The sequence below is a fragment of the Temnothorax nylanderi genome, unplaced genomic scaffold (assembly GCF_030848795.1).
Source record: "Temnothorax nylanderi isolate EJ_2023f unplaced genomic scaffold, tnyl_v1.0 TNYL_tig0403_pilon, whole genome shotgun sequence".
Taxonomy (NCBI): Eukaryota; Metazoa; Arthropoda; class Insecta; order Hymenoptera; family Formicidae; genus Temnothorax; species Temnothorax nylanderi.
The window spans coordinates 39921-55337 of record NW_027249465.1 but is presented as its reverse complement, the minus strand read 5'-3'; the positions used below and the strand labels follow the sequence as shown (position 1 = coordinate 55337).

The window sequence follows — 15417 nt, the reverse complement described above, 5'->3', positions numbered from 1 at the left end:
ACGCGAGCTTTACTTCTGTAGTAACTTACGATAATTCCTTCGCGTAAACAGGATTTTTCTTCGCGTAAACGGGATTTTGTAGTAACTTACGATAATTTACTTCGCGTAAACGAGTGATTTATCGTAAGTTCCCAAGGAGCGCCAATGCGCGTATAACGTGCTTTTAATGCGCGTACAATTGCATTGGCTTCAAAACTACATTAATTGTGTGTTCAAAATGCGCGCATTTAAATGCGTAATTAATGCAAATTGAGCATTTGATTTATAAATAACAGGTTTTATATTATATTTACATAAATAAGTAGCTTCTTACTCATTATGAAACATTTTATTTAAGTTTTTAAATTTTATATAAATTGAATTTTAAATAAATAGTTCCACTAACTATCTTTGTTCTTATTTCTGCGTTTAAAGCATCAATGTGTAAATGCACGTGTAGACTCTTAGATCCCCTATAGGGTAAGCAAGTTGGTGGAGCTTCGGTTGTCCATAGTGAACTCTACACAGATAAAAGAACATTCTTATTTAGAGAATATCTTTATCTTTGACATGTAATTCTTAACGAGATTATACGCTATATAATCTCATTTCAAGATTTACATGTCAAAAATTAAGATATATTCTCTAAATAAGAATGTTCTTTTCTTCTGTGATAGCTGTACTAGAATATGCTTACAGTAATGCTTAGAATAATTAAATTATTGGTTTAATAATCCAGATATTGGGTCTAATAATAATACAATTGAATAAACTACTTATGTTTTTGTGGCACCCCGTGATAGCACTTTAATTGAAGCAAAAGCTTTTTTTCTCAGTGTAGGTTGCACTCAACGTCCATTTCTTTCTCTGTCTGGACACAGTGGACACTGAGCAACCTATCCCTTTTTTCTTCGTGTCCGGCCTCTAAACATTGTAGTGAGCATTCCAATATAGTACAGAGTTCACTAGTTGTCCGATTGGGCTTCTCGATCAATGAGCGTAGGTGCACTTTTTGGTATGCGCTGCCATAATATGCATTAAATGCGCATATAATGCGGGACAAATATGCGCTTTAAATGTGCATTTACGACCCGCATTTAATGCAAAGTTTAATGTACATTCAAAGCGCATTATACGCGCATTGGCGCTCCTTGGGTTACTACAGAAGTAACGCTCGCGTAAACGATTAAGCACAATAAACTGTGATTTATCATTATTTTTGAAATAATGAGGGGCTAACTTTTAGAGGTCTTGTTAGTAAAACATTTATATATATTTTTTAATTAACCAAGAATGTACAACCACTAAAAATCATAGTATTTCATGTACAAACAATGTACAATCCGAATATATTAATGTTTTTGTATTTTGTCGTAGATGAGGGGCCAAATATATGGACCTCAAACATATTGAGGTCTGAAAAATTAAGCGATTATATTACCACAGTGGTAATATCGTTTCTTCGTCATTGTTGATATAGTTGATAAAATGGGAAACATCCTTTAAAATTCAATATTGCCGATAACAAAAAAAAATCGTTGACTTGTTAATTAATTTTTATTAAAATAGAGTAGTTTTCCAAACAATAAAATATATTTCGACACTTTATCCAAATAATTTTGAAGCGATTGGATAAAAAAAATTTTTTAGACTATATGTCTGCCAACTATAGGCTTAATTAATTTTCATTTATTGTATGATTTTCCAAACTCTAAAAAGTTTTTTCCAAATTTCTCCAAATAATTTCCAAATAATTGGAAAAGATAATTATAAATAATTTTTAATTTGTTTGCCAACTATATAGTCCAGTCAAATTAGACAAAAAAAAGGCTTTTGCTCGGAAGTGAAGCGGGATCAGTGAAACCTTTTTAGGGTTGTTGGGGGGATGTAGAAGAGCTTATTTCTGAGTTTTCGGGTTAATCGGACCGATGGGTTTTTAAGGGTGGGAGGGGGAATGAAAAATTTCGTTTTTTCGCAATAACTCGGCGAATTTTGACCGTACATGATTGACTAACCCCTCATTTTGTAGCTCTTTTAAAGCCCTACAATTTATTTCGTAAAGACCCTAACTTAAAATCAAGATTTGTCGAGTTCTAGCCGGTGAAAGTGGGAAAAAATGTATTTGTCGCGGTTTTTTGCGTTTATCTCGTTTCCATTAATAGATAGAAATGTGCCGCCAGTGACAAAGTTGTAGGGCTTGAAGAGACCTACAAAATGAGGGGTCAGTCGTTCAGATTCGTTAAAAATTGAGCCCAGGAAAGCCTCTGGAAGTCGCGCTTTTAACGCGTGGCCGATCGTCGCCCGCGCCGCCCGCGCCGCCGCCGGCGACGATCGGCCACGCGTTAAAAGCGCGACTTCCAGAGGCTTTCCTGGGCTCAATTTTTAACGAATCTGAACGACTGACCCCTCATTTTGTAGGTCTCTTCAAGCCCTACAACTTTGTCACCGGCGGCACATTTCTATCTATTAATGGAAACGAGATAAACGCAAAAAACCGCGACAAATACATTTTTTCCCACTTTCACCGGCTAGAACTCGACAAATCTTGATTTTAAGTTAGGGTCTTTACGAAATGAATTGTAGGGCTTTAAAAGAGCTACAAAATGAGGGGTTAGTCAATCATGTACGGTCAAAATTCGCCGAGTTATTGCGAAAAAACGAAATTTTTCATTCCCCCTCCCCCCCTTAAAAACCCATCGGTCCGATTAACCCGAAAACTCAGAAATAAGCTCTTCTATATCCCCCCAACAACCCTAAAAAGGTTTCACTGATCCCGCTTCACTTCCGAGCTCAAATGTCTAATTTGACTGGACTAATACGTTGGTTGCCGCGGCATGTTCGTGCGGCGAATCAATATCGCGGCGACTAGCGCTGCGTGGCAGCGTAGCGAACGTCGCGCGGCGTCGTGCCGTGACGCGCTACGACAGGGCGCGCGCCGCGCACGTCCGCGAGGGGCGCGAGGATGAGTCGAATAAATAGTGGTGCGCGACGCCGGAGCAGACGTCACACACGTCACATCACGGCAACGCTAGTGCGAGGAGGAGCTAGCGGGGAGGGGAGGCACACCGAGATCCGAGATCGCGCTCTCACGACACCGTCCGTACGAAGACGGGTTCGCTGCGCGGCTGCAGCTCCCGTGACTGCAAAGTTTAACAAGCGCGCCGAAATCCTCGGGGGGACCATTGATCGCGCTTGGAATCTCGTCCCACCGATGAGCGAGCGGCCAAGGCGCGAACGCGCTTCCACCGAGGGTGCCGCGCGGCCGTCGCGGCGAGACAGGCCGCGGCCCAGGCTTTAAATTCAAAGACGGAGCGGATAGAGGAATGACGCTGGAAAATCCGTTCTTTGTCGTCAAGGAGTAAGTGCGCCGCGAGCGAGTGTCGCATCGATTGTTCTCTCACGCGACGTGTGTCGCGCGAACACGACGAGAAAAACGAAAAGAAGGGAAAGAGGGGACCGCGTTTCGAGTGCGCATAGATCCCCCTGTGTGTCGTCGCCGTGATTTTTTCCTGGGGAGAGGGTTAGGAAAGGGAGACGGTGGGGGAGGGGGTAGTGATCGTGCGTGAGTGAGCGCGCGGGACAGGAGCGAGCGCTTGCAAACGCCGATAACGACGACGCCGATAAGAATTTGTATCGGCGTAATATCGCCGGATTAGAGGCGAATTTACCGCGATAACGGATTAACGGGACCGTTATCGCCTCGTGTTTTAAGAAACGCCTCGCAGCGCGGTAGTTATCTTCAGCTGACACATATTGCTCCGAACAGAAACAATACTCGAACTCGTGACAGCCGATACGCGTGATGGATTCTCCGTATAAATGTTACACGATGTTGCGCGTTGACGAGATCTCTGGCGACAGGATCTGTCGGCGTAATTCCTTCGAAGAAACCTTTGGCGGAATGGCGATTTCTTTATTAGAGATATTAGGAGTTCTAGTCTATAATTTTTTTTCCCTAAAAATTGAACACAGCTCAATGAAAATATCTCAAAATTTCTTTGCAACATTATTATTCATACTATTCATAGGTAGCATAATAATTCAGTGGAGTCTTCGAACGAAAGAATGTAATTTCTTTTCGTAAAGTTTAATTCAGTGTTTATTTAAAATAGCGCCACGAAAAATAACAGATGTCAATAATTTAATAGACATTATTACGTAATATATATTTTTTCTGTTTTAAATTATATTGTATTATTCAATAATAATAAGTGAAACACAACTGCTATAATATACAATCAATTTAGAGGAAACGCCAATTCGAATGTCAGGACTGGATTTTGGTAGCCTAATAATTATTTGCGTATAATTCTTCATTTTAACAAACCATACGCTGTTACTTACAGTTTTAAAACGCAGTCTTAATAAAAGCTAACACAGTATCACATAATTAAATTGACCTATCAATTTAATCACACTAACACAATCTTAAGAAAATTGGAAACATACGGTATGTGGAAATATCGAATATATAGGATAGGATACCAAATACATAAGATATGTTGTGAAAAATAAAACCCCAGCCAGGATTCGAACCTGGACCTCCCTACATTTTGTATGGACGTTTAAACTAATTCGTGTTATTCATTTAATGCAATTACGTAATATATAAATACAGAATTACAAGGGCAACTGCAATTATCTAATAATCTTTAAGCAAAAATCAAAAGAAATCTGGATTAACTTGTATGACTGCATAAAAATATATTTATAGAGATATCTCACATACTTTATATGTAAATATGCATATATGAATTTAGATGAATACTTAAAATGTATATGTGTTTGAGCATAAATAGTAGAGTTTGATCAGATATAATTTGAATTTAAATTTCGATTTAAAATCTGAATTGATTTTGGATTGAATGTTGATTTAAATTTGAATTGCGTATCTTTCTTATACTGGACGCATCATTGATTGATTTATACGATGCTTGTGCGAATTTGTTTAGATGTAGGCTATTAAACGTGGCTGGTGGCAAGTCTTAATTGGCCCGGATTGTTTCAGCGAGGTGTGCAAAGCGTTGAATAAGAATCGCGGCTTGTACGGGCGTTGGAGCGAGCTGCAGAATGTTGCGATCACGTCGCCGACCGGCGGTATGCCGCTGAGCGGATCGGCCACAGCGATCTCGCGTACAGATGAACTCGATTGGACGACCACTGAGCTGCGGAAGGCGCTTCGTTCCATTGAATGGGACCTCGACGATCTCGAGGACACTATCTATATCCTTTTCCAATCTGAAACGTTCCAATTTAACGACACTCAAATTTGAATTTGATCCGCGTGAACACGGATGTGTACTGAAGTTTGGATTTGACTTCAAATTTGCGCTTAAATGAATTCCAGTTTGAAATGGAAATTTAGATATAAATTCAGATGTAAATGTTAATAAAATTAGATTTAAATTTATTTTGTAATTTGAATTTTGTCTTTCTATGTCGTCCTTAATACGTGTGCACGTATTGTTGAGAAAAATCCAACAAAGTTCAAGATTGACAACAAGGAGTTGACAGTTCAACGGAGCTTCATCGAGCAGGCACGAGAAGAAGTCAAGGTAATTAATTAAATACTTAATTGTTATTTAATATAATCATTCTGTATACAGAGACAAATATTCTTTTCAAGATACTTCGACAATTAACTTAAGGGGTAAGGCCACCATGCGCGTAAAAAAAGGACAATTTTGGGAATTTTTTAAAGGAGTATAGTAAAAGCTGTCGAATTTTCTTATGAAGTACTTTATCAAGTGTCTTTAAAGGTACAAAAAAATATTTTTTTTAAATTTTTGATTAAAAAATGGCCGCTCCAGGATCCGGTTTCTAGGACGAGTTTTTTTGGATGTCCAAAACGGGCGAACCGGCTGTGCCCCCAAACTTGAACCTGGAACAAAAATCCAAAAATTTTTCTTTAATATATATCATAAACTACTGGACCACGTAGGGAATTTTAGAAATACCGCTTTTTCGAAAAATGGTGAGCATATGAAAAAAAAGTTCATTTTTCACATAAAAATTTTATATTTAATTGCTTATAAAAAAAAAAGTTTACAACATATCGAAAAATCCCTACGTGGTCTACTAGATTATATATGTATAAAGATACCCTCAAAATTTGAAGGCAATCGATAAAGATTTGTAGCCGCTATCGGTTCGCCCGATTTGAAAAATGGTGTTTTGAGAAAAACGCGTTTAAAGTTTTAAGTAACATTTTACGATCGAAAATTATACTATACCTTTAATCTGCGATGTCTGCACCGTATAGTTGGCCTTCTATGTTAACGTTGAGTTCTTCTTCTTTTATCTCCGACAACACGTTATTTCAATGGGTAAAATCCCCACACAGGTTTAGACAGGTCGAACAGGTCAAAATCCGAGCGCGCGGTAATCGTGCGCCCAACATGCATTCGACGCGCCGCGAGGCGCCTCTGCAAACTGTCGTAAACGGCCGGTTCGAGATTTTTTCTGACCACGAGACCTTTTTTTTCTTATTCTTGAGGGTTTAAGGAAGGTTTTAAGCTAATTAAAAAAAAATCGATTTTTTAAAAGTTGCATGGTGGCCTTACCCCATAAATCAATTGCCCTATACTATGATTATTAAATTTCTAATATCTTTTTTTTAATACTTTTAATGCATTAATATAAAAATCACTATCAGTTATATATAAGATATAATTATAATATATAGATAATAACATAACACACATTATAATTTATTGTACCTAATCACTGCGATTATATCTCGCTACATTTGCTATTACGATTCATAGTCACGCAAATGCTTTGTTACATGTATTAACACGTTCACAAAAGCGCTCGAAACTAATATCATCTTAATGCTACTATCGCTTATTAAACATTTCGCAGATCATGAAGGACAAACTGAACTTAAGCAGATGCCGGGATCGCGACAGCACGGCAAGACAGGTTTGTGTATATTGCGTTTCGCTTTACGTTATTTTATCACATTATAACTATTTATTTAGCATGCCAAGTATTAAGTTGTACAGACGTTGCAATCGGAAAACAGTCGAAGAACATAAACAGCAGGTCTGAATAATCGGCATGAAACAAAAGAAATGGTAGAAGAAAGTAAAAGAAGTCAAAGGGAGAAAGAAAAATAAGTCGAGAGATGTATTCGGCAAATTTTACAATTTTAATCGTTTAGTATTAGATTTGAAAGAATCATATCAATGAACGATTTCCTATCATTAATCTTTTTTTTTCATTAAGAATGTACAGCTATTACGCATTAATACTTTCTATAGCATTTAATAGCACTTGTATTACATACAAACCTTGTACATACATCCTAAATAATATGCCACACTGAATAATACGATAATATGCCAAATTGAATTCTTTATAATTTAATCTGTACTTCCATAGATTAAATTATAATAGAAGTCTGTAGTACTTCCTTACATGTTACAAATGTACAAGATGTCCCATTTTAATTATCCCAAACAAATATCTCGAAAAATATGGAAGATATTGAAAAACGTTTTAGACAAAAGTTGTAGGATATCAAGGAGAACAAATAACAGTAAAACAAATTTTCGAAAAATTCGATTTTTTAAAATAATAATAGAATTATCGATTTTTTAAACTCACATAAAGGTCATCGCCATCTTTTTTAAATAGAATTGTATGCTTTTTTTTTACATAATATGATTCTTCTAATTATTCTACATATAAAATTATTTTACGTAAAAGTTATTAAGGTAGAGTTATTAAAAAATGTCTCTCTCTAACAAATAGTTTATGAAATATTTCAAATTCTGGCATATTTTGACATGAAATAAAATATCTCATAAATTATTCATTTTTTAGTAATTGTACTTTAACACTTTTATGTACAAAGTAATAAGATGAATTAATTGGTGTAAAGAAAACACATAGTTGCTTTGCAAAAAAAATTATGCAATTTGCAATATGCAACTACATGTCTCTTTTACGGATATACAGGGTGATTCAGAAATACTTGTACAATCTTTGGGAGTAAATTCCCTACACATAAACAAGAAAAAATGTTCATACACATGTATGTCCGGAAATGTCTGGTTTATGAGTTATGATCGAAGTATTACATTTCAGGCCTGCACGTTCGCCTGATCTAAATCCATTAGATTTTTATCTGTAGGCACACTTAAAAGCCCTACATTATGTAACTAAAATTGTAAATGAAGAAACACTTCACCAACGCATCGTAGATGCTTGCAAAATCATCTGCAACCTTCATTGAATCTTTGAAAGGATCTGTGACAGTCTATGATTCGACGTGTCCATGCGTACATTGAAGCAGGTGGAGGACATTTTTAGCATTTGTTATGAATTATAAGTAGATAAACAATTGAGCTAAAGATGTATTACATTGGTCATGTGTCATTATAGATGTATATTCTATCAGTTTTTATCGAAAGTAATCTTTAGATTATAATTCATAAACTAGGTATTTCCGGACATATGTGTATACATTTTTTTCTTGTTTATATGTGAAGAACTCATCCCCAAAGTTTGCACGAGTATTTCTGAATCACCCTGTATATATACGGGTAAAGTAAAAGGTTTCTACTATCTTTTTATTACAAAAACACTATATCCTGGCATACGCCGCGAATTGGAGTCTAAATTTGAATTCAAGTTTGCATTTTAATTTGAATCGAATACGAATTTTTTTATTAGATTTAATTTAAATCTACATTCATAAGTTCTGAATTGCAGATTTTTTTTCGTATGCTCACTCTATACACTAATTAACGCTGAACTAATAAAAATAATAATTTTCTTATGTGTTTTGAAGATATTAAAATAATTATATTCAATTATTTTTATTAAGATAAACGTGGATTTTTTAAAGTTAAAATTAAATTTGTTTATAAACACACAATTCACAGTTATCTTTAGCTTTATTCAGTGACAGAGTGACATCTGTCGGTATTGCGTCCAATTTTTTGTCAGTATTGAACAATTTGCTATTAGTTGACGCATTTCAGTGATTCTAACCTTAAAGAAGTGATTCGTCATGTCTTATCAATTAGCGTTATTTTGACGGTTCACGCAATTGTAGAATTAATAAATTGATTTGCCAACCCTAGCAAACGACAATGGTATACACGGTATTCAAATTGTTCGTTACCAAGCTTCACTAAGTTTCGCAATAACTAGTATTTATCGGAGAGAAAATCATGCTTCTGAGAATTTGCAGAAAACAATTTTTATTCCTTGCTTATTATTTGATTTATAATAAATTTCATATATTTGTGTTCCTTTTATTAATAACTTAGCAGTTATCAAGTTTTAAGCATTAGATATGCGATAAGTGCATGTACAGTCTGAAAGTGTATATAAATAAGTAAAGTAAATTTACCTTATATTGATTTTTTAACAACTTTTATGTGTTTGTTATAAATCTACGATAATTATATTATGATATTTGATATATTATCTATTTTTAGCCACTTTTGGACAACAGCCCAGCAAGAGTGCCGGCCAATCATGGCACTACTAAATACAGCAAGCTAGAAAACGAAATAGATAGTCCAAACAGACAGTTTCTCAGTGATACGATGCAGCAGCAGAATGCTATGATAAGGCAGCAGGACGAACAGTTAGACATGATTGGAGAAACAGTCGGTACATTAAAAACAGTATCCAGGCAAATCAACAGTGAACTGGATGAACAAGCTGTGTAAGCAAATGTTTCTTTCATCATTCTCTTCAGTTGCTTAAAAGATCATACACAGAATATCAATATTATAAAATCAATATTATGACTATCCTTGTAATTGAAATGTTAGAAATTACATATTATGTAGTTTAGACTTTGATCGTTTTTCTCCTGTATTCTTTATATATAATTATAATAATGTAATAAATATAAATAAAATTAATATAATAATATGTATACAGAGTGTCCCATGACTTGAGGTCCATACATTGAGGACATGTTATTGAAGTCATTTAGAGTTGAAATTTAATAAACATATGTCTGTAAATGCTTTCTAACAGAATTACAATCATTGAAAGTTGATGTAAATATTTGAAACATTTTCAAATAAATATCCTTGGACTACTTTCTTTGGGGGCATATATGAAGTCAATAGTTTATGCAGAACAATCTTGCAATAGGAATGAACTTGTGGACAGAATTATGGATGCAGCAATGGAAATAAGAAATTCTCCTAGCATGGTAGAGCGAGCTGTTAGATCACTTTTATGCAAGGCAAGATTTTGTATTGAATCTGCAGGAGATAATTTTGAACAGAATTTGTAAATATATTTGTAATACATTTGTAAATAAACAAATTAAATTAAATGTCTTTCTTTTTTCAAATATTTACATCAACTTTCAATGGTTGTAGTTCTGATAGGAAGCATTTACAGACATACGTTTATTAAACAATTTCAACTCTAAATGACTTGAATAATATGCTCTTAATGTATGGACCTCGAGTCATGGGACACTCTGTATATAATTATATATAATTAATTATATATATATAATAATAATATTGGTAATAATAATAAGTATTACTTATTACATTGTTATTATGACGCGTCAAGATAAATTTTTTGCAGGATGTTGGATGAATTTGGGAATGAGTTAGAGACGACGGACTCCAAGTTGGACGCTACTATGAAGAAGATGGCCAAAGTGCTGCACATGAGTAATGGTAACTATAACAATTACATTCCCGCCCCTACTACCCCGGTGACATCCAGCGTCACTGATCTCGTCTCTGATAACAAACCCTCCTCTCTCTCCTCCCTGTCCACTACGATCGCCAATTGTTTTCTGTGTTCCAGCGATTAATTGTCGTGTTAATTGTCTTGCGCCCTTAAACAATTTGAGGTTACCGATAAAAGATATTGTAACTGCATTTTTGGATATATTTTCAATCTTAAATAATTTTAAAAATACAAGCAAAATATAAAACGTTAAATATATAAGTTGAAATATATAGAAACGTATATATATATATAAATATAAATATAAAATATATATAAAATAAAAAGAGGATACAAAAACAATGGTTTTAAAAAGTTACAGTACTTTTGATTGACGTCATTGAATTGTTTTTTAACAATTTTAATTATTCTTTAGAACATTTGTTTAGATGAAGGAAATGTGGTTATTGAAAATCGGGAGAGTATACTTAATTCTACATATTTGTAGCACAAATTTGAGTTTTATATAACAAGCACAATTTTTAGAATTTTTAGGAGAAATATTTAGAAATTTAAAAGAGAGACACAACAGTTTCTCATTAAATTAGAAAAATATCAGTTTTAAATTTGTTTAAAACTCTATCGTTGAAGAAAGGGAGATGTTGCACATGAATAGCCTATATGTAATGTAGATATTGTAATATATTAGTGCAAAATTTACTTTTATATAATCTGGACTAATATCATTATTCGTTCTACGATTATTTACTAAATTATGTCTAAATTATTTTAAAAAGATAATTTTTTGTTATTGTATCATTAATTACATTTTTTATTCTATTTTTCATTATATTTTTGTTTTAATTAAATGTTTTGTTATTCATTAATAAATACTCCTTGGTAATTTTAAAAATCAAGAATTTATTAATAATTTGTAGTAAATAATTAACTTATTACTGGTTAATAACAAGTTAATACTAATAATAATTGGTAACCAGTTTTAACAAATAATATATAATAATTGAAGATAATTGAGTAGCTTTCTTTTTTTTAATTCTAATATCCAGAAATAATTTAGAAAAATTTTGTAAATTATTGGCTAATTTTATAAATAGTAGAAAAATGCCCTATTATGAGACAGGATCCTAATATGAGATATGTTAAGCTAAAAGGCCCTATATAGGCCCCATCTGTTGAACCCATCATGAAAAAACCTCGACATCTCATATTAGGATCCTATCTCATAATAGGGCACTTTCCTCTACTAATAAAAAACAATCTAAATCTTTATTAACATTTTTTTGTTTTGGCATCCAGTGACATTAATCACGATTTGCATTTTTGTTATGCCTTTTTCACTAATTACGATTAGCACTAGTTGTAAGTAGAAATAAAATAAAGATGAAAATAAAATAAGAAAATAAGATCCTTTAATTAGATGCAAATAAGTAATATTTTGTGGCATAGATTGTGGTAGATAAATATATTATATCGACCGATGTAAATTTTAGAGATCAAGATATTACAATACACAAGACCTAATTAATCTTAACTGTTACTACATAAGTTTACGTAGTTTGTTATAATTATAATCACCAAAGATATCGAGCCCTTTTTTGACAAATGTGAGTGTAGTATCAAAATCAGGATGGACCAGTTAGATCGAGGGATTATTATTAGTAGAATTATTTGTTGCAGAATAGTACGGTTGTTCAACATAAACTTAACCCTAGAACAGTGGTTCTTAACCTTTTCGAAGTCACGGAACACTTATGATTATAAGGAAAATTTGCGGAACACCAAAATTACTAAAGTTATAAAACAACAAAAATATGCATAAACATACCTTTTTTTATTAAATTACAGATTACATAACAGTAAAAAATAAGAAAACATTAATTTTAAAAAATATTATATTCATAAAAACTGTAACTAAAATAACTTATAAAAATGAAATTTCTTTAAATCTTCTAATAATTTTAATAAAACTTAATTTAAGACTTCTTCAAATTTTAATGCGATACTTGAGCTTGTCGGTTTTTGCAGATTTTAGCCACGCGTCGCGTGCGGAATGTGCCACTTTCCATGCACGTGTCACATAAAAATTATTTATTAATAAAAAAAATGTATTACCTGATCTTATATGTAAGAGATCTAAGTTAAAAATGTTATTAATTATATAATTATAATGTTTCTACAAAACACATAAATCAAATACACGTCAAATATAAACTTTGTCAAGCCAAACGCAATGAACGACTGCAACACAGACGCTTGTTTAGGTTAGTTTACTCGAAAATGCAAGTTGAATCTTGTCTCGGTTAGAAACAATGCAAACGCGCGATCGTCAACTCAGCCGTCGAGCCTCGAGCGGTAGTGGGAGCTCAGAAATTTGCGGAGCACTTGTAACAAGCTCGCGGAACACCAGTGTTCCGAGGAACACCGGTTAAGAACCACTGCCCTAGAACATCACCTTCCTAAAAGTTCTGAATCCACCACTGGGTGTATAATACCCAGTGTAATATCAATTATCAATAATTTTTCGAAAAGTCGATATTTTTGAACATGTTTTTTTTTTAAATTTAAACACCAGAATGTCAAGAATGCGCCTGTATCATTGTAATTACGATTAACATTTAAAAACAAAAGTTAATTTCAGAAAAAGCCCGAGTAGAAATTTTCTGACTCACAAAAAAGCGCTATTTGCTTCTAAAAAAATTACTTTTTCTTTTAACGTCGTATTATATAAAAAGATTAATCATTTGTTGAAGGTAAAGGATGTAATTTTTCAGAAAAAAATAAAAAATAACGATTTCTTTAAAAAATATATTGTTTAGACGTGACAAAAGTTAACTATGACGCAAAAGCATTCACACCACACATGGGTGTAGCACACCCAATATTGTTTTTAATGGCATGTCATACATCTACGGCAGATGAGGCTGCGCAGCGTGAAGAGTCGTAGAGGGGGAACAAAAGTTTATTTGCCTTACCACTTTGATTTTCTAACTTTCACTATATAGAAACGGCGGGTATTTTAATAACAAACGTAGGTGTGCTATACCCAGTGTGGTGTTCTAGGGTTAAGCATTGCAAAAATACAGGATAATCTTGAAAACTATTTTAGTTCTATATCCGTGAGAATATTGAAGAAATAAATCAAATAATTTAGTAAAAGATAAACATTTAATATAATTTAAAAAGAATATGAAAAATAATTGAAAAATTTATGAATTTAAAAACAATTAAAAATCTAATTGTGTAAAGAAGCTGATTTGAAAGATTAGAATCCCACTTTCAAAGTAAAAAATTAAAATAAAAAGCAAAAATTTTAAAACTTTAGAATAAAGAAGTATGTACAATGTCTAAGAAATCAATTCTTGCTCGAAATTTAAAGATTTAAGAAAATGTGAATATAAAATAGTCGAACAATTTAAGACTTTCAAGAATCTGGAAATACAAAATTTGAAGGTTTAAATTAAAGAAATTTAAGAATTAAATAAGTTTTCAAACAATTGTGAATTTATTTCAGAATTAAGATTCAAGGAGACAAAAAACTCTTGTACAAATGATTTCATTAGAGATTATCTTAAAATTGAAGAATGTGAAAAAATGTAACTTTTTCATGACCAGAGTAAGAAATTTACAGAACTGAAAAGAAGTATAAGAAAAATGTGTTAAAATACATATAAGCATACACATAATAAAAATTATATATTTTTCTTTGTTGGCGAAGGCAGTTGCATGAGACAGTTAGTATCTGTGTGAATTGAAAAGAAGAGCGTAGATTGTAAATGTAATCGAATAAAGATGTAGTTTTATTGTTATCTCTTTTTCTCGTCGACGACCAATTGTGAAAAAAGAAAGAAATAGAATACATTGACGAATAAAACATTAGAACCAATTTGTATTGTGAGCTATAAACGACTGTAAATATTCCTACTTCCTTAATTTTTTTTTTAAATTGATTTCTCACGAAATTATCTATTCGTATCTAGTCAAATGCTTTAAAAATCTCATAAAAAAATTTTAAAGTAACGTATACTAAAGATGCAATAATAATTAGTAGCAATAATATGTAATAATGATGTGTGATATGTTATGTTACTAAATAATTTTTGAAATTTTAATACATTTGATCATAATTTCGTGAGTAATTTATATAAATATTGATCTCATCAAAATAGTGTTTTATTTTATTCCTGTAATTTTACCATGTTTAAAGTTAAATAACAAAGAATGTTTTGCCATGTTTTTTTTACGGGCAAACTTGAAGAGAATAAATGTCAAAAAGTCGAAATTCCAGAATTTCGACGTAATCTTGTCAGGATGTTATCGTTAATCACGAATGTCTCGATAAAAAACATAATCGCAATTTAATCTCGTGATTCGCATCGATCTAGTAAGAATCTCGAGTGACGCATGTGATGTTACTTTCCGTTTGTTTTAGATCGGGGACAATGGGTAGCCATTGGAGTGTTGACTGCTATATTGGTGTTTTTAATCATTTTATTCATAATTAAATGAATCATCTCTCGTCTCTTCTAGCTTCTTCCTTCTTTTTTCCTTTCCTATGATAAAGATTTCTTTTGTAGCTTTAAGTGTAATCTAAGTCCGTTTGACCTATTACTGATAGTGAAATTTTATGAATATTAGAAATAAATACAGTTATAATAATTTATAATGGTCTTCTCTTAAATGTCATTCACCAGTAATAAATGCAATAGTATTTTCTATAATTGCATATATAAACTAATTAAGTATATATAT

At 32.7% G+C, this 15417-nt stretch overlaps 1 protein-coding gene across 1 annotated transcript; it reads left to right on the top strand.

The window, feature by feature from the left end:
- Positions 1 to 2859: 2859 nt before the first annotated feature.
- On the top strand, positions 2860 to 15331 carry LOC139782304 (syntaxin-6-like). The gene is made up of 7 exons (XM_071721276.1): positions 2860 to 3337; positions 4988 to 5202; positions 5440 to 5534; positions 6844 to 6903; positions 9435 to 9667; positions 10558 to 10652; positions 15098 to 15331. Exons 1-7 carry the CDS (start codon positions 3303 to 3305, stop codon positions 15172 to 15174), a joined length of 810 nt encoding a protein of 269 aa, XP_071577377.1. The 5' UTR covers positions 2860 to 3302; the 3' UTR covers positions 15175 to 15331.
- Positions 15332 to 15417: the final 86 nt, after the last annotated feature.

What these genes read in the sequence shown, in the direction of transcription:
- LOC139782304 (XM_071721276.1), top strand. Translation starts at nt 3,303, where the DNA reads ATGACGCTGGAAAATCCGTTCTTTGTCGTCAAGGA. An exon ending in GCGACAGCACGGCAAGACAG is followed by an intron (nt 6,904 to 9,434) that starts GTTTGTGTATAT and finishes ATCTATTTTTAG; the next exon opens with CCACTTTTGGACAACAGCCC. An exon ending in AGTGCTGCACATGAGTAATG is followed by an intron (nt 10,653 to 15,097) that starts GTAACTATAACA and finishes CGTTTGTTTTAG; the next exon opens with ATCGGGGACAATGGGTAGCC.